Here is a 19,577-nt window from a genome sequence, read left to right on the forward strand (position 1 = left end):
TCCGGCCGGGCCCGGTGCAGCTCCCGGCTCCGCGGGGCGGGGCCGCCGGGGCGGGCGGGGCGGGGCCGGGGCGGGCGGGGCGGGGCCGCCGGGGCGGGCGGGGCGGGGCCGGGGCGGGCGGGGCGGGGCCGGCCCCCCCTTGCCCCGCTGGTTCCCGGTCACGTGAGGCCGCTCAGGTGACGTGTTGGGATTCCCCGCGCGTCCCGCCCCGCGCACGTGACCCCTGCAGCCGCCATCATGGGGCAGGCGCCGCCATCTTGAGGAGGTCGGCGCAGAGGCTGACTGGCTACTCGGCTGAGGGGAGCGGGCGGGCCCCGCTGTCCTCCGCCGCCACGACCTTGCTTGGATGGCCGGAGGGGAAGGAGAACCGGCGGTGAAGAAGCTCCCTTCCCCGGCTGTCCTCGGGCTGCGGTATTCTGCTGGCTCACGCTGTCCGCAGGGCCTGTGGCCTGGCCTGGCCGCCTCAGGTGGGAGGGTGGCAGGCCCCTCTGCCCTGCAGGCCCAGGTTCCTGCTTGGCCCGCTAGCAGCATGCAGTGCAGGACTCTGAGCCTGCAGCCCTCCCTACGCGCAGTGAGCATCTTGGGGGATTTACTTTCAGTATCTGGTTTATTCACCCTGTGCGTTAAAACACAAGTGATAACGCTCCCTACTGGAGCCTCCAAGGGGGCTGGTGGCAGCATACACTGGTGTTTCACCACAGTGTGTAACATGGAGCTGATGAAACGCACTTGAAAAGGTCTGATGCCAGTGGGGAGTGACTTGTGTCCTAAGGGTCAGCCCCAGGACAGATGAGAGTAAGCTCAAGCCTCACAAGTTCACTACTATCTGGTATCTTTCAGCCAAGGACCAACCCAGCAGCCCTTAGTAAGCCATGATGCAGCTCCTGTACCAGCACCATCAGTGCTGGCTGGGCAGCCCTGTCGCATGCCTATGGGTTGATTACTTTTTGGAAGAAGTGTTACCCATGAAACATTACTTTTTATCAGACAAAGCTGAATGGCCTGAGAGGTCAGGGGAGGTGAATTAGTGGTTCCTAATGACTTGTAATTCTGTGAATTTGTGAATAAGTAACCTTGGCTTGAATGGCCACAGTGGACTTGCTCCTCTCTGGGGAATGATTCTGCCCGGAGGAACTGCTCTGCTTGCTTTGTGACACACTGCACGTGCATGGGACAGCACACACGCCATACCTGTGAGGGGCCAGCAGGCTGCATCCACTATGCAGGTTTTGCTTTTACTTTTGCTTTATTTACTTCTTGAATGACAACCCCAGGCAGACCCAGGTATGCTGAATGGCCCTGTCACAAAGGACCAGCTGATCCTTGGCCCTGAAAGCTGGTAGACAAGTGTTGCAAAGCACATAGCTGCTCAGAAATCTGGCTGGGCACAATAATAATTACACTAACAAAATGAAATTTGAACTGTTGGCTCAGGCAAAGTTAAGTTTCTGGAACTCTCCCTTCAGCGTTCCTTTCTCAGTCTCAGCTACAGGGGGAAAAAAAAAAAAAAAAAGTTAACTGCAACCTAGACTGGCAAGCCATTATATCTGTTGAATGTTACTTTCCAAGCTGACAGCATTGCTGTAGGCAGGTTCCTAAAGTCATTTGACAAGTCAGCAGTAGCCTGGGAGGGAAGACAGAAAAGCTTGTTCTGTGCTCTACAGCCAGGCCCCTGCCTTTTCTCTCCAGCAGACTGTGCCACCAGGGGCCCTGCAGTCTCCATGGCCAGAAAGGCAACAATGTCCGATCTCCAAAATGTTAAAGGCAAGAACTATGCATTGTTAAATTAAAGCCAGCATCCTCAACACTCCTGAACATCTGCTGGCAGATGCTTCCATTTCCCCTCCATCCTCTTTGCTCCACAGACTGCTGTGTGCTGCAGCAGCCCACTTAGCATGCTCACTCACAGGTTTATCCTGTTTGGTGTCCCATGGTATCACAGAGAGAGTCAAGTGTCTCATCAAGGTCTGTGCCTAGGCACCATGCTGATAGAGGGTCTGCTGATTAATCACACCAAGAAAAGATAAATCACGGGGAATGTAATTGTGCATGAACATAACATCACCATTTGGCCAGGAATTGAATTTTAATGAGATTTTATGCTGTACTTAACATTCCATGATGTCAGTGCTTGTCCACACTACAAACTGCTTCTTATTGCCAGCAGAATGCCAGGTAAAGGCCCCTGAAACAGAGAGCTGGGAATGATGTTAGTCGAGGCCAGGAAAACTATGTGCACTTTCTTGGGAATTTGAGGCTAAAAATGGCTTCAGGCAGGTTTCCCTCATTGTGGCTGAAATTACGCATGTCTGGGACACCCAACAGCACATTGGCGGGAATGGTATGTGGCTTCAGTACAAGTGAAGTGGCGGAGACTCCAAACCCAGAAGATTAGAAAATGAATCCTAAAAGCAGATCTCAGGCCTGCTTATTTGAGCAAATGACAGCGAGGAAGGAAGTACCCTCCCAAGCTGCTAAACTGAATTCAGATGTCAAAAGGAATACACAGCACCAAAACTGCCTTGTTTGTGGCTTTGTTTTGCCTGGTTTGTGGCCAAACCAGGGCACTTTTGTATGAATGTACAAGCTAATGGACTTGTGGCAGTAACTTGATACTGGAAAAGACAGCTAGGTAAATGCAAATACTTAAAGATAGTAACATCCACTGTATGAGATCCTGCCACAAGGTCCACCCCACGGACACAGCTTTGCCAACGCTTCGGTGACAGAGATACATTCTTCTAGGCTGCAAGCCCTGAAGCATACCACTAATCACAACACTGGAAAATGGCCCAGACCTCCCTCTGTGCTCTGGGAAGAACAGAAGAACCGTGCTGAGGTGAAAGGTATGGAAATTTGCCTCATCAGTGCTGCAGGTATGTCACTCAGCCCAACTTTATGTCATGTATCTGTCTTGCTTAAGTCTTATTCCCTTTGGATGTTCTCATTTCTTAGTATCAAATTAACCCTGTCTTGTGTCACCAATAATTGCACACTCCTCTATTAATTGCATGATCTCTCTACTGCCCCAGTAACAGGCTGAGGGAATCACATGCTGTCGTTTCACTTGCATTTTCTTCAGCAAACATTTTTTTCTTCAGGTCAAGTTATTTTTAACCTGGCTCGATTCCCAAATTAGATTCACTGCCTGGCAGTGTGAGAAGTTGTACCAGCACACTTGGGAGAAACAGGGGGAGTGCATGCTACAGATGTGAAAGAAGGTCTAGGTGTCCAGAGGGAGGGTTTATCCTAGCACTGCTGCCAAATGAAGTGCTTGTGGAGATGCAGCCTTGGCTTCTAGTTTTTCATGTGGATTCACAATGAGATGTAAGAAATTGCGCTAATGTGCACAACAGCCAGGAGGCTGTTCACATCTATGAGTTGAGAACACACTGCTAATCTTGGGAATATACATGATTTCCTAAGGTTTGTCGTCAGCCTACTTTAGGCAGACAAAACCATTAGGTATAGGTGGCCGTATCTGCTCTCTGCCACTTGAGGTCACCCCTTTACCCTCTCCCAAAGGCGAAGGAGGAAAGCACAGGTCTAAGAGCACAGACAGGACAGTTCAAAGTGCCAAAAAAATGGTCCGGGACTGAAGTAGCAACCAGCATCCCCTTGGTAAACTCAGAAGAGCCAGGACTTGAGCCTGTGCTGAGTGCATCTCGTCCCCTCAGCGAAAGAAAGATGGTAAACACAAGCCACTGATTCTCCAGGAACCGCATCTTGCCCTCCCGCTACCCACCTCACACTCTCACAGGCTAGTGAGAACCATCAACTGTCTGTAGGTACCTTGTGGGAGTCACCTGAGACCCTGCAGTTGGGCCCCTAGGAAAGCTTCAGGCTTCACACACTGTAAGGTTGGGGGAGGATTTTTTCTGCATGCTTTGGCACTGTGATATGCTCCAGAGAAACTCAGCGATACCAGTTGCAAAGCTGTGGCTGTCTTGGGAGCTAAATGAAGCGTAGCTTGCAGAGAAAAGGAACAGCATTCATTAGTGAGCAACAGGAACAAAAATGGAGAAGCTTTTTGGGACACAATCCTTTGACCCTGAAACAGAAATTTTCCACTCCAGGATAAGTGGTGGCTAGCACTGGGCAGACTTACTCTGGGTTTAATTTATGTCAAGAGAAAAAGATGGTTAATACCTGTAGAGCAGAAAGAGATACGCTAACACAATGGTGGCAAGTAAGTCCCATGTGTCAGAGACACCGGTAATTCTCACCTGAGAACAGTGGTGGTTTGTACAGTAAGGCTGGATGTAAAAAGCCACAAAATCAAGAACCCCATGGTTAGACTGCAGAAGTAACAAGGTTTATTGAGAGTTGTTTTCATTAGATCTGCTGCTACCCTGTAGTTGAAAGCAGCAGCTTAGTTTCTGGGATCAGTTTCTCTTAATGAGGTTTTTATTTCCTCAAAGCTTATTTACTTTTCCAGGTTACTACACTTCTCTAAACCAGGTCTCCCAAGGCAAGAGGAAGCACAGATAAAATCCTACTGCTTAAAATGCTTCTCCAACAGAGCAGTAAAAGAAAAAGAACAAAAAAATTTAATCTGCAGCCTTTGGAAAAAGCGCCAGTATGAAAGAGTTAAAAGAGAAAGGTCAGCAAGCTCTATGAAGGCATTATCTATGCAAGCAGCATCCCTTAACCTCACCTGGCCTGAACTGACTGCTAATGGACATTTACCCTCTGCTGCTGCTGCAGAGCCACCCTACTCCATTCTCTCTCTGCAGGGCTGACTCACTCTGCAGTGCACACTCACAGGCACGCAATCTGCCACGTTACAGAGGACTATTTATGTGCCAGAAGACGCCACCTCTTTTCATCAGGAACTCTTACGAGTCTATCATTTCACTCTCTGAGACTGCCTGTTCTCTTCCAAACCAAATAAAAAGTCAATCCCTGCCAGATGGGACTGCACTCTGATCTAGCATGCTGCCATCAGTAAATGAAGGAAAAGAACCAAAAGGTCCTTTATTTTCTTAATGCCCTGAATCACTTGAGCAATTTGCTGATGCAAGTGCATCAGTGAAGGACTTGAAATGCGAGTTTTCACCTGGGAGTCATCAATGAGGATCTGGAGCATCGCTGTCAGAAAACACTTGGCCAAGGCAACACACTCAGATTGTTAGCTTTATTCCTGGCATATCTGCAGGTACTCAGTGCAAAGCAATCCTCCACCTCCACATGCTAACCCCAGTTTTTGTTTTATGCTCTGTTCTCTTGACTTGCGTGGGTTTATGTATTAATGAGAAATGCCTGATGTTCCAAGGTGTGAACAAAAATGCCATCAATAGGATTTTGCCTGCATTTGGTGATGTAAGTATCCATCACCACCCTGAGCCTAGTAACTGCCTTCTGCAAGGTGTCACCCAAGGTACAATCGGATCTTAAAGAGTTCCTATAGACCAGTGCCTTCACACTGCTTATTTCTCTTAGAGGGGAGCACTACCATCAGCATTTCTCTGATGGTTGCTCTCTTAGACGCATTTTGCTCATATTGTAAATTGACAAAAATCAAGGCTGGCAGCAGGTTCCCCTTAAAGAAGGTAAAACCAGATCTTAAAACATATTTGCAGCCCCAGCCATGACTTTCTCCTGTTCTGCTACACAAAGCAAAATACAATGCTTCTCACCAGAACTGCAATGTGGCACATGCTTTCTAGACAGCCTGAATTTGTGACTCACCCCCCTCCTAGCTGCAAGCTCTATCAGACTACATGGAAATACTGGGAAAGAGAATTCACTGCCATCAGTGCTGAGAGAGAATTATGCTACAGTTTCTGTAAATGTTTGACCCCTGCGTAAAGCCTAATTCAGAAGTTTAGAATCTACTGCTGCTGAAGAATGATCAACACAATTCAGATCAGGAATTTTTCCCCTTATCCCAGGCAATGGTTAAGCAGGCATCCAGGATTTTCCTTAAGTCAGCTTACACCTCTACAGCCCAAGCACCACCACTGCCCAGACTGCTGTGAAGAAAAGCCCTTCTGAAACACAAGACCAGCAGTACAGCTCACTCCAAAGCCAAGCAGCTGACAGCCTATAAATGAATGCAGACAATGAGTTTCTTAGCAAACAGAATAAGCCAATTATTGATAATCAGCAATATTTAAAACTACACCTTCACAAAAAACAGTGAAAATACACACTAGCAAAACAATTGGCTCATAGCTGAAGTTTCCTGAATGGTCCCCAGTTTGGAGACCAGCTACCCAGAAGGTGCATGAGGTGCCACCAGGCCTGGGCCCATGAATGCTCCTGCCAGGCGAGATGCTCCAAACAGTTTCAGTGAACTCCTCCTGCTCTGACCATAGCTCTTCATGGCAATTACATCAGACTTGTTTGCTGCACAGGCACATGGGTGAAATGCATGTACACCACCAGCACATCTCCAGTCCCAAGTATGGCGACAGAAAATGTTCTGACAGATCACTCCAGATTCCTCAGTTTAGTCTGATCACAAAGATGCTACTAGCAGTAGGTCTTTAGTAACATTTTGGCTTGAAAAGGGTAGAGCTTGAGCAGCTCTCCAAACTGCACAACAAAGATTAAGGTGATCCTTAACTTCCCACAGGCAATCTGGATGGAACAAGCTCTAATCTGAAGGGGTCCAACATACATTTCCCATATAAGCTTTAGCATTGCTTTGCAACACTGAAATCCCCACAAGAGAACCTGGCTACAGCATTCACTACCTATGAGAACATAACTTCTCAGCTTAAACGCTTCTGATTTACTAGTTAAAAAAATGAGTTCTTGAGTGAACTGGTTTTGTTGATGACACTATCATTTAGTTACTTCAGACAATTGCTGCTAACAGTGCAGCTTTCCAACCAGCTAAGTTTCCGCAGAGCCATCACCATAACAAGCTGCCTAAAAGCTCTTCAGTAGCTCCTATTCCTTGTCACATGCTGAAGCCCGCACCCTTGCTCCCTGACCCTGTCTGCTCAGGCCATGTTGCACAGCCTATTACATGGCATTACCATGTGCCAGAGCAAAGGTGTACTGCTTGATCAGGGTGAACACAGCACTGCAACAGCCTTGCAATTCCTCCTCACCATGAGTACTGCCTGTGGGCAGCAGCTGGAAACAGCATCGCTACTGGCCCAGGAGAAAGAGGGAACAGTTTAACAGTTATGACAGCATCACTGCCGCATGGTGCTCAGTCACTTCAAGAACCTGCCTGCCCCTTGAAGGAACACCTCCTCTTCCTAAAGGAGCAGCAAAAGCATGAAATCAGAGGCAGAGGACTCATTACAGCAATGTAGTGAGGAAGTTTTATTTGGAAACATGGTATAAGTTTGTAACCCAACACTGGGTGCACGACTGATGCCGGAGCATACGCGATTACTACTGAAACACAGGAGTGTTTCGGACAATTGCTGTAATAAAACACAAAATTCTCATACTCCAATACCAGGACACTACAGCAATCTTTAGAATCAAAGTTACATCCAAGGAATTCTCTGCACTTACAATTGACCCCACAGTGTAATTACCTATATATAAGATTAATATATAGCATGGGAAATTGAAAATCCTTGCTCCATAGATGTATGAACATGTCAAGTCTTTTATAAATAAACATCCAGTGAAGAGAAAAAATTACATTTCTAGTTCATATTTATACATAAAGTACTAACAGCAATGGGTGGAAAATTGCACACAGGCCACCCCAAGCCATGCAGTAGGCTTGGAGCAGCCCATCCAATTTAATATTGAAGTACACACAGGACAGACAAGTCACTAACATACATCGCGCATTTACAAGAGATCAACTACCAAATTGGGACAACTGTACACATTGGAGAGACCATTTTCATTCTGGAGCTTTTTTTTTTAAATGTGGATTTGTTACATCTCTTTACATCATACCATGACATTTACTTTGTGGAGAGGATAAGGGCAACAATGAGGCCATAGAGACCCAAGACTTCAGCAAAGATCAAAATCAGGATCATGCCCACAAATAACCTGGGCTGCTGTGCTGTTCCCCGTACACCTGCATCACCCACAATGCCAATGGCAAAGCCAGCAGCCAGACCACTGAGGCCCACACTCAAGCCAGCACCCAGCTGAAGAAAGCTCCTGTAGGAGAGACGAAAAGAGTTTCAGTAGCAAGCAACAGCACACCAACCCTTCAACTTCAGGCTAGCTCCCCCCCACACACACACCCTCCCCAAAAGAATAATTAACATTTAGAGTAAACCTCTTTCCTGCAGAAAGAGCTTCTATACTCTTAAGCAAGCACAGCATCTCAGAAGCAGATGCTTCCTGAGCCTCCTAGCTCTGATACTCAAAATGGGCAGCTATGCCAGGTCTTCAGCTGACATTCCAGTATGGTTCATACACTAAGCTAAGCTACTGGTCCACCAGCTTGTCTGTAGCCACTTCAGTCAGCTGCAGGTTTAACATGCTACCAGAGCTGTACTTACTACAGACACATGGGCTAGTGCTTGCAGTAATGCCTGTCCCAAGGCACTGTGTAGCCTGTTACTAGCTGCTTTTTGCCTCCCACCTTTAGCAAATTATACAGCCATAGCACATCCAAGTTATTATTATCTTGCACTGCAAGAGCTGACAGGAATGGTCTGCTTTTCCAGGCAGCAGTACCCAAGGAGCAGTCCTTATCAGTATCTGGCCACCAAGTAAACTGCAAAGGAGCATTTGTACCTGCTGATTCTTAGGTCATGGCTTATTAGACCAACCACACTACTCAGCTATAGCTTGTACAGCGACACAGGTATCTGTTAAGACCTCAGAAGCATTGTTTTATTCAGAGGTCTCAATCAAGCCAGTTCCAGCTAATCTCAAAAGCCTAGAGCAGATTAAGTTTCAAACTAGCTAGCGTAGAGGCCTGATGTATAGCTTGAGGATTGATTTACCAGCACATAAGACAGCAAGCAATATTAATTATTCACTTGCATCTCCCAGGCAACAGGAGAACTATTTAGACAGTCTGATTATAGTGTTGGAAAGACCTGTGTATACCAGTTCTAGAATTTGGCACCATGAAAGAAGCATATCCCAGTACTGGCTGTACATTGTTTCTTTCAATAAACCACTGCATTATCTCTAGCAGTGGGATGTCTGATCTGTTAGCCAATACAGCAAGCTAATCAGGCAGCACTCCCACTGAGGCTAAGGCAACAGGTAGGACAGCTAAAATCCAGCCCACACTCTTAAGCCCAGGTTAGAAGCATTTAGCATTGACAGTCCTTCCAGGGGTCTTGAGCAAAATCCACTCACTGAGCAGCACGAAAATAGTGACAGAACAAACTTAAAGCCAACAGATGCAGCAACTTACTTGAATAGTGTGATAGAAGGTGAGAGGGCATTGGCAATAAGGACTGCCACTACGAGGCCATAGATAGCTATAATACCCGCCATGACAACAGGGATGATTGACTTCATGATGAGCTCAGGCCTCATAACAGACATGGCTGCAATACCCGTGCCACTCTTTGCCGTTCCATATGCAGCTCCCAAGGCTGGAAGAGAAAAAAATGCATTAGACATCCACAAATATAATCTCCTTCACTAGGCTGCAGTATTAGAACAGCCGAGTCAGCGCAAGGAAGAATTGTGCAAACCAAAACTAACATGGTCACTTGACTACTTGGTTTGTCAGCCAGGCATATTCCCCCAAGAGATGGGGAAGTGACCTATCCAGAGTCCTAGACCAAAGCCAGATCAATAAAAAGGTGCTGCTCAAACACTGATAACAGAATAGCCTAAGCCAGCTTCGCAGCAGGATATACTCCCCAGCAGACACTAATTGCCCATTTAGCAACCAAAACCCAAGGTCCAAATTTGAACTTGTTGCTTCAGAGCTTGTGCCCTTGCAGAGCCCACACTGTGAGGCTCTACCCAGCCCAACTGCAAAGGAAACAGCAACGCTTGTCTTTCCACCACAGCAGAATGTAACCCAGCTGAAAGCCAGGTTTTACAGTAACTGGGCTTTAAGCCACTTGGGCCGAGTTCTCTGATGCACCTAACATTTAACAAGTCACCTTCCTGGGGCCCCTTCTTCCACAAGAGGAATCTTTTTCTGCCTGTGCTTTGACCTGGGATTAAACATGCCATTTCGGCTTCATGAGACACATACCAAGATAGCAACAAACTCACATATTACTGCTGCAGTTCATTCCTTGGAGAAATGACACCCTCTTCATGTGTCAATAGTCTCACCTGTGAAGGGTTCAGGTCCAAACACTTGTTAATCCAGCCACTGGAACCACAAAGTGGAATATGGCTTGTACATTAGAGGGGACCATAACCATCTTACCCCTAAGGTTTGCTGACCACCTGTGTAAACACTTGACATGCAGAGACCAACACAGGAATCCAAAGCTTGGTTTCCACAGCAGAACACGGGCTTATCACCTCTAATGGAGAGCTGCTAGAAGAGTCCCAAAGCACTGTACCAAAAACTCCTGCCTTAAACTTTGTACTAGTCTCACAAAACGTCTACAAAAACAAAAAGGATTAGGAAGTACTTGAAAAGATCCCTTTCCTTCCAGCCTTGCTCTGGAGTACTCTAGAAACTCAACTCTGGACTGCACTCACCATCACCCAAGTCATACCCAGGTGAACAGCCATCCAGGACTAAGGCTTTGAAGCAGCACTGCAAGGTGGAAGGGCAGGTTGTCTCCTTTTCAGATACCATCAGGCTGATAGTCAAAGGTAATTCTTATTCAGCATGAAAATGCTCTTGCCAGTTCTAAAAGGCTGTTAGAGTATTAAACCCAAAGGAATTTCAAATCTGTACTGTTCAAAGACTATTTAAGTTTGCTCCACCTGCTTAAAAACAGATTTCTACAAGGGACAGCTGCTTGTTCCACACAGATGTGTAGCTGCGTTACACCAGCTTCCAAGTATGGTATGGCACACCTGCCTAGGAGTTGCTGGGAGGTATTCAAAGGGCTTAGGATATGTGCTTTCCTGCTTCTACCTCAGCATTTACATAAAGCCTACCTTTGAGCAGTCAAGAATTGAGCAGTAATCCTCCTGGCTTTGTACTAAACTTCAGAAGATTAAAGGTAGCACCACTGCACTAACACAAGCCCCACTATCAGAAGGAAATTCAGTTTTAGTTACAAAACTTGAGGGGAAAACCTCATTATCAACTACAAACTGGTTCTGTACTAGCAACCCTGTACTCTTGAACCTTGACTGCCACTGAGCCAGATGTAGAGGGCTGTGCAGTGCAATTCAGAACCAGAATCCAGCTTAGCAGGAAGCCTAAGCCAAGACAGAAGACAGGTTTTTACCTGCAAATGTAAGCCAAACCTGGAAAGCAGCACACAGGCTTAGCTAAGCAGTATCAGCGATGGCACTGTTGAAAGGTCTAGCCCCTAGGAAGACCAGAAAGATAATGATGTAACTTGAATTAGGAATCTTTTCTGTTGGATGAAACAGCTTCTAAGGACTGGAAGTGGAATCAAGGCTCAGGCTATCTAGACTGGCTATGTAGCCTTTAGCAGAAGCCACTTCTCTTGTGGTTCCTGAGTTTTTTCTAAACCTTTCCAGAAACAGGCTTAGGAGGAAGTTCACTATTTAAGATTAGATCAGTCATTACTTCCCCCAAGTCTGAAGTTAAAGGTGTTGCAATTAATGCAGTGATGGATTACAGAAGCTGATTTTTGTAATCCACTTACAGAAAGCCTGCCTGCTTAAGCTTTTGGGGAAGGGCAGATCAGCAGAAGTTTGTCAATTCCCAGCTGTTAAATTCCAATGCTAGGGAACAGGCAAAAGCTTATGCCTCGAATTAGCTCTAGACACATCAACAAATACAGTCTACATGTACTCTGCAGCAGCTAGTTTTCAGATGGCCCTGAAGACCTATTACACTCCCACTGGTGGACAGTCACAGATGCTACACATACAGCTTCACAGCATGACACACTTGCTCCCAAGGAAGTCTTTATCAGCATCCTGACCAACTGGAGTCCCCTGCAGCAGCATCTCCAGTATCTTACAAGGCAGCTTACCTTGCTGCTCTTCACTAGCCTGAGAAGTTCTCCTTACACCTCTGTCAATACCCAATATTACAGTGCAAGTGGCAAAGATTGTATCTGCTCCCCACCACAACACAGCCATCTGATGGCAGAGCTGTTCAACCATGAGCTGTTTGGCACTAGGTCTATCTTCCTGCACATCTTGACTTGTACCTCTCAGCAGCTCTGAGCATTTGAAGCACACGTGCTTCACATGCTACATTTAATTACCCTTAATCAAGAGTTGGAAGGACATGTTTTCCACAATCTGCTCAGTGAACAGGGTTTGAAGAGATCTATGTGGAAGACAGTGAAAGGGATACAAGAGCTATACCACAGCTACACACTAAGATTCCACATATTTACTTCAGATCATACAGCTCCATTACCTCCAACACACAGACCAATCAATGAAGCTAAAAAGGGTACAGACACTGAGCTATCAAAACATTTACCTGGCAGCTGGAGAAGGACCTTGCCTACCTAGCTTTACCACAGAAGGGAGCCATTCCAGTCTATAACCAGGAACTGTGCCATTTAAAAGTTCAATGGTGGTATAATACCGAGGAAGTACTTTATACATCACTCAAGACCAACTACTCCCAAGTAAGCCCGTTTCAAAGCTGGATTTTGAAATACTTCTGTAGAGTCACTCCTTGAACTCACAAGTCAGAGTTCATACAGTACTGCTCCTGGGGACAAAACCTCCCACAGGGCTGTGGATATTTTGCCTGGCACCTCACCATAGCTGTTACTTTCTATGAGACAAAAATGTTAGCAGAGGTAGTTTAGCTGTGCAGCTGCAAGATGAACTACAAACTAAAAAGTAACTTGCCATATAGTCTGTAGCTTCGGTAAGGACTGAACACCAGTTGTAGTCTTGGCACTGCCAGGACCTTTCAGTACAGCTTTGCCTCCGATACTCACTGTCACTGCTCAAGCAGCCTGCTGTTCAGATCAAGTGCAAGACCAAGTATTAGGACCAATCTTTGTAGCTATAGTTACAGTGCTCAGTAAGGTCATGCACAGAGAACGTTAATCTTGCAGCTAAGTTAGCTGCAAGTCACCTCATGCGACACTCCCTCAATATAGAAAGAGGCTATTACCAAAGGCCTTGCATCAGTTCTGCAAAGCTCTGCAGACAGATATGCACCTATGGACAGTGACCACATTGTCAGGAGTCTTCAAGCCAGGGAATGCAACAGGATGCATTTGCATGCATCCAGTTTCAGCAGCTGCACCACATTCAGACATGCTTAGCCCAAGAACAGAAGTTTTGAACCAGCCACACTCTGGTGGCATTTGGTCCATTTAGGCCTGTGATTCCTCCCATGTCCCATCCGGAGAAGCAGATTTTCACACTGCAATGTGGGAAAGATTTTCACAGCACTAAATATGCAGCCTCTTCCTGCATTAGGAAGTGAGCTAGTAACAGGTCAAACTTTCAAATTAAGATACCATGGGTTACTATCACAGCAAGTCTGAGACACCATTCTGGATGAGTTCTTACATCTGGAGCCTTTTATCAAATGGGCTGCCCTCTGCAGTAAGTAGGCTTCCTCTGAACCAGACAGACAGCAGACAATTCACCCCAATGCCTGTTCATCCTTGAGCAGGTTAAGTGGCTGGAGAACTGTTAGAGGTGATATCCAGGTCAAGTACAATCCTTGCTTTGCCATGACAGAAACCTGGGAATTTTCAAAGAAACAGGCTTCTCCTCGTTGGTATTCTAAGGCCCCTCCCCACACCACCCCATTTAACACAAACACAGCTCTACCTCCGATTACAGTAATGGATACTCCATGGCTGCTGTGGAAAAACCCTGTTGCTATGCCCAGCTGCACCTCCACAGAAGAGACAACCACATTAGTGGAACTGTATCTGGAGCCTATGCAAATTCAGATCACACTGCAGGTTGGCTATAGCCAGTCCGCCAGCAGTAACACCAGAAGGGTTAAGCTGCCCTACAGGAAGTTGTAGACTTTGAAAAAATATCTTTGAGACACCCATTACAGGACACGCTTTTTGTTCTTACCTAATGTTAAGAGTGTTAGATTATGGGTGTAGGGATTTCAAACAAGCCTAGGACTGTCAGCTTACAGCATTATCAACCAGTCAACGGCTAGCAGGCCATTTACTCATGTTCAGTAAGTGAGAACTTAAAAAGTCTATCAGCTCCTCAAGAAGCTGCTGCAATAGTAGCAGTCCAAAGAAAAGTTACCAGTCGACTGCCCCAAGGAGCTGAGACTGCTGCAATCTGTACTCTGGATTGTCTGGCACAGCACACAAAGCCTTTTGTTTTGGTTTGTTTTTTTTTTAAAGCTGGTACAGCTGACACTTCACAGTGCAGCCTTGCTCTTCTGCAAGCAGCAAAGTCCAGTTACTTGTTGTGTATCATCCAAGTTCCCCTGCAACCCCAAAGATGACTCATTTTACAGACTGGGTGGACCACTGCACTCCAGGTACTGACTAGCAAAAGCTATTTGTTATACCATTAGCAGAAGCCCTTTTTGTTTAGCTGGTCCAACAGCAGCTTACACCACTCACCAGGAGGCAGCCACAGCTAAGCTACCTCATTTCTGAGGTGTGGGAAAACCAAGATCATCTGACTGCATCCAGCAGACACACCTGCAGCCAGACTAACTTGAAGCATCATGCTCACAAGATTTACAGTCTAAAGGAAGCAAGTTCAGCAAGTTATATGTCTTACTGTGTGGTGAGGACAACAAGCAGGTGGTAGTATGCACTTCTATGAAACCACTGTTTCAAGAATCACTGAACAGTCTGATCAGGCTGAAAAGTTTTCCAGCTTCCAACTACTGCTCAAAATCAGTCAGCCTTTGGACAGACTGAAGAGACTAGTTTTAGGAAGGAAGAAAGAAAGTTGGCTAAGAGGTCCTGAGGCAGCTGGAACTTGTCTCCACTGCTGCTCTGAATGTTCCCATCAAAGGGGAAGTACCTGCAGACTGTCATTTACAGTGCCTTCAGAGAGAGACAGGAGTCCCATCAGGTACAGCTGGAAGCCACAGTACAAATGACAGCATATCTGCTTAAGCCAGATTTTGTATAGCCAACTGTTTATATTGCTGTTCAATCTGGTTATCAGATATTCAAGACTAGCATTTACCAAGTTGAAATAATGCCCATGTTGAGATGTCCTCTGTTAAATTAACAGAGCTGTAAAAATACTGCCTATCTGGTTTACAACACTTATGTCTTTACAGTCCACTAATTTACCTGCCATTAAGGATGAATGCTTAAGCTAGTCTCTCTACTGTAGACAGTCCGGTAGCTCAAACATCTGACACACTGATTTTTCCTGCCCATACCACAAGGCCTTTGAAGTACTCTAGTGATCCGGAACAGAAGACTACACTGAGCTGCACTCAGTTCTGCCATTTCACTTTTACCTGCACACTACAGCTAAGGAATCTGCAAGCTCCTCTTAGGATGAGGTCTACAACTGCTTACTGAGAAGCAGCTCTCCTCTCTACCAACTCCCCACCCCTCAAGAGACAGTATTTCAGGAAACACCGGTATAATTTTCCTTCAAGGCTACAAGCTGTTTATAGTCATGATGCCTTCTAGAATCAGACTGCACACGACTGCCAGCTGCATCAAGCTAGATGCTCTGAGCCAGCAATTTCACCATGGAGGTCTCTTAATAGCTAACCAACTGCTACAATTATCTGCAGCTCTAGTTTAAAGTAAGGTGCTATTTTGCTAGCTCTGCAGCAACAAGACAGAGGCCTAACCATAACACTGCTGGCTAGAGTTCCATTAGCAGTCTTCCAGATGCCTGATAGTGAAGCAGTACTGAAGGCACTGAATATCCATCCAGACTGCAGGTCCAAGTAACACTCCTTACCACATTAGGGAGCCCATCGTGGGGCACACCTGGGACAGCATGCTTTTCTACAAAGAGCATCAGCAAGTGCAGAATCAGACAGCTCTGCCCAATACTATGCTGCTTCATTTTGGCATGGAAAAGCCACAATAATTTGTTCACTCAACAGCACCTGACACTGAGCCAGCCACATGTTTTACACATTGGAAATAAAGGAACTTTAGCTATCACAACAAGTTGTAATCAGCAAATGAGTAAGCAGGCTTGAAGACAACCAAGGTCACAGCAGCCTGCTTTAGTCTTTCTAGCTGCCAGCAGTACTAGCTGACCAGAGTAAGTTCTGCTATCTATTTACCATCAGCAGTTCACATTTGAGTGTCAAACAGTACCACATAAAACCACTTGTTTTCACATCAAACTAGCTTGGACAGTATAGAACTTGAACCTGTTTACTAGAAACAGGTCTCAGAACTACAAGCTCCACAAGAATCTGATCTTCAGATACAGCACGAGCCAGACACTATCACCACAGTAATAAACACTGATCTAGGACAATTTTACATAGTTTTACACTGCTTGTCCAGACAGACTTAGCTCCTTGCTTCTAAATCTGGTAAATGTTTCAATAACTAATATCAAATTAACATCAGAACGTGCTGTAGTGTCACATCTCTGTAAGGAAAGCTACATGACACTGCAAGTTTTAGTTTATGCTACATTGACACCTCTACCACATTGTCTTAAAAAAAAAAATCAAAGCTACTTCACAAATCAAGCAGTTTGATAACATTCACAACTAAGAAATAAATTTTGCACCAGCAGTATCTATAACCTGCTGTCCAGTGACTGAACCCATCAGACAGACATCGGTCCTTGCGAGACTAATGCTTCATGGCTTAGACCTGCTAGTATTAAGACCATCTGACAGAATCTGCATCAAGGGCCAGTCATATACCAGCAGCAACATGATGGTTACCAAACCTTCATCAATATAGCTTATGCACTCACTCTGGATTACTCAACTCAAGCCTTCCCCTTTAACTTGCAATCCCACAGTACCATGCTATCAAACGCACAGCTTGTAGCAAACACTTCATTTCCAGTTAAGTTGTGCCAAGGAACACTTTGAATTCCTATCAAAAAGCTCCCTCGGATTTGCATCCCTCACTGATGTTTGCACTGAAGGAAGCTCGCATATCAAAACCAGTGTCTAAAAGGCCACACAACCATGTTCTTTTGCTTCAGAGTTCAATTTTGCAAGAGGAATCCAGTGACTCCTTTCTCAGGAAGAAAGCTCACTATTTAGGACTTTAATAGCTGCTCTTTTGCAAAAGGCAGTGAGTGGGCTGTTCCTTTCCAAGTAACCAGGTCTCAGTCTATTCCTCCATTATCTGCATTAGCCAAGTCAGTCGTCCCAACATTGGCTCCCACACCATTCCAGCCATGCTGTTTCCTGAAAAATCCTTACCCATTGAGTGCAAACACAATCTTTCAGCTCCAAGGTGGCAGGCCCTAATTGCCTTCAGCACAGGACATCTGCATCCTACAAACTGGACAAGACTAAAAGCCAGTCAGGTGTTTGGCTTTAATATTTGCAAAAAAATCCCAAGAACATGGCTGGTGTGACACTAGGCAATGGTGCCAACACCAGCATGACCAGACTGCTTCCTCTCAAATATTAGTTTTGATCCACTGTCTACTTAGCTATTTACACAGTTTAATCTACCAGACTAATCAGTCAAGAGCAGCTTCCACAAATTTGCCTTGCAGACCTAGCTACCATCTCAGAGGCTACTTTATCATCAGTCTCCAAGCACATGAGCAACATGAGCATATGCAACTCAAGCTACAGCCAATTCAATACTTGAGCATTTTGATTCCTCAGCCGGGAGCTAAATTAGGCAGCAGATGAAGACAAGTCAATATGCTAATGCATGCAGAGGCACTGGCTAAGCCCTCAGAAGAGAAAAATCAGACCGGTTTCTAGTTCTCGTATTCCTAGCTACTGTAGCACTTGCATTTGGAAAAAAATACCTAGCTGAAGCTTTCCCGGTGTTACATCCCAACCAGAAGAGCAGGTCTGCACCCAACAGGAAACAGTAAGTGCTCAGTCAGAACAGCAGTCATTTTCTGCAGAAGGTTCCCTCAGGCTTCCAGAGAGCCAAGGCATCATATGATGGTCCTTCTAGTGTAAAACAGCATTTATGGGTCTCAGCATGAAGAGTCTCCAACAGGGAGAGCAGATACCACAGAATGACCCAATTTACTCCGCACTGAGGCTCCCTGATTCCAGATGCAGCTGGACAGCCACTGGAGAAGAGCTTCCCTTTTTCAGTACTTCATGCATCTCCCATTGCCAAGGGAAGGTCAGGAGCCTATCACTTCCTTTTAATGTCAATAACCTTTTTAAAGCTGATTCCAAGCCTGAACTGCCTGCATAGCTAGGTTTCAATAATCCCATTAAATATCGGTCTTGCGTTATCCAAGGAACGCTTTAAAACAATTGTCCTAGTTCTGTGGCAGGAGAAGCACCGCACCCGGCCCCGGGAGAGGCAGCCCGACCCTCCCGGCCGGGGAGGCCGCAAAGGCCGAGCCCTGCGGCGGCACCGGCCGGGCTCACCGCCCCCAGGACCGAGCCCCGGGGGAGGCAGGCGCGGCAGCAGGCCTGGCACGCCATGGCGCACGTTACCAGGGCTGTGGTGGCACCGGCTTTCTGGCCGGCAAGACCCCCCCCATTCCTGCAGGCCCGGCTCGCCGGGGGCCCGGCCGCGGCCCCGCGGGGAGGGGGCGGGGAGGCGCGGCCGCCCCCGCGGGGCCGGCCCGGGCGGCGGCACCGCCGCAGTCACGTGGGCGCGGGGGCTCCGCCGGCGACGGCCGGCTCCGCGGTGACGTCACCCGCGCAGACCCCCGCCGCCGCGCCCCGGTAGCCCGGATGAAGCCGGGGGCAGGGGGGGGAGGGGTGGGGTAGCCCTCCCCGGTCCCGGGGCCGCCTCCCGCGGCCAAGCCGGGCCCGCCACCGCGGATCCCGCCCCGCCGAGGCGGCAGCAGGGCGGCGAAGGTGTGTGCCCCTCCCCCCCCCGCGATGCCCCCGCGGCGAGCCCGACCGCGCTCCCTCCTCCGGCCCCGGCGCGCCCCCCGGCCGGGTGCTCACCGCTGAAGACCATGGCAGCCGAGGCGCCCATGACGGCGAAGAAGGAGGCGTACTCGGGGCTGGCGCCGGAGGACATGGCTGCGCGGGCCTAGCCGGGCCGGGGCGCCGCTGGGAGCAGGAGCGCGAGAGGGCGGGGGGAGGCGGGGGGCTCCGCCGCGGCGCCGGTCCTCCGCGGGCAGCGCTCGGCCACAAAATGGCGGAGGCGAGGAGGGACGGGAGAGATGGGGCGGAGGCCGGCTGCAGGCACCGCAGGGGAGGGGAAGGGGCCGGCCGCGGGCGGAAGAGCGGGGGGTGGGCGGCGGCGCGCAGCTCCGTCCCGGCGGCAGTGCGCGGCGGCCCGGGCGCGGCGCCCTAAATACTGCCTCCGCAGGACAAAATGGCGGCGACCCGCCCGCCACGTGACCCGCCACCCCCGCCCGCCCGCCCCGCCCCCGGTTGCCACCACGCGCGTGCGGCCGGGGGGCGCCAGCCCGTCCCCCCACCCGCACGCTCACGTCCGATCCCCCTCCCGTCCTGCGGCGGGTCTCGCCCCACCGGGACGAGCGAAGACCGCTCTCTCCCCCGTGCCCCGTGT

At 47.9% G+C, this 19,577-nt stretch overlaps 1 protein-coding gene and 1 long non-coding RNA gene across 2 annotated transcripts; one reads left to right on the forward strand and one right to left on the reverse strand.

Annotated features, from left to right (window-relative positions):
* The first annotated feature begins 172 nt into the window (after positions 1-172).
* Positions 173-7,942, forward strand: LOC119146536. The gene is made up of 2 exons (XR_005103778.1): positions 173-2,876; positions 4,439-7,942. It is a non-coding gene; the product is annotated as an uncharacterized LOC119146536 (long non-coding RNA).
* On the reverse strand, positions 7,266-19,373 carry ATP6V0C (ATPase H+ transporting V0 subunit c). Its single transcript, XM_037384343.1, has 3 exons — positions 19,004-19,373; positions 9,314-9,497; positions 7,266-8,094 (listed from the first exon to the last, which is right to left on the reverse strand). The coding sequence occupies exons 1-3, from the start codon at positions 19,077-19,079 to the stop codon at positions 7,890-7,892; spliced, it is 465 nt and encodes a 154-aa protein (XP_037240240.1). The 5' UTR covers positions 19,080-19,373; the 3' UTR covers positions 7,266-7,889.
* Between the last annotated feature and the right edge of the window lie 204 nt (positions 19,374-19,577).

This window comes from Falco rusticolus, chromosome 4 (genome assembly GCF_015220075.1).
Source record: "Falco rusticolus isolate bFalRus1 chromosome 4, bFalRus1.pri, whole genome shotgun sequence".
Lineage (NCBI taxonomy): Eukaryota > Metazoa > Chordata > Aves > Falconiformes > Falconidae > Falco > Falco rusticolus.

What these genes read in the sequence shown, in the direction of transcription:
- ATP6V0C (XM_037384343.1), bottom strand. Translation starts at nt 19,079, where the DNA reads ATGTCCTCCGGCGCCAGCCCCGAGTACGCCTCCTTCTTCGCCGTCATG. An exon ending in GGCTGCCATGGTCTTCAGCG is followed by an intron (nt 9,498 to 19,003) that starts GTGAGCACCCGG and finishes TTTCTCTTCCAG; the next exon opens with CCTTGGGAGCTGCATATGGA. An exon ending in CCTTCTATCACACTATTCAA is followed by an intron (nt 8,095 to 9,313) that starts GTAAGTTGCTGC and finishes TCTCTCCTACAG; the next exon opens with GAGCTTTCTTCAGCTGGGTG.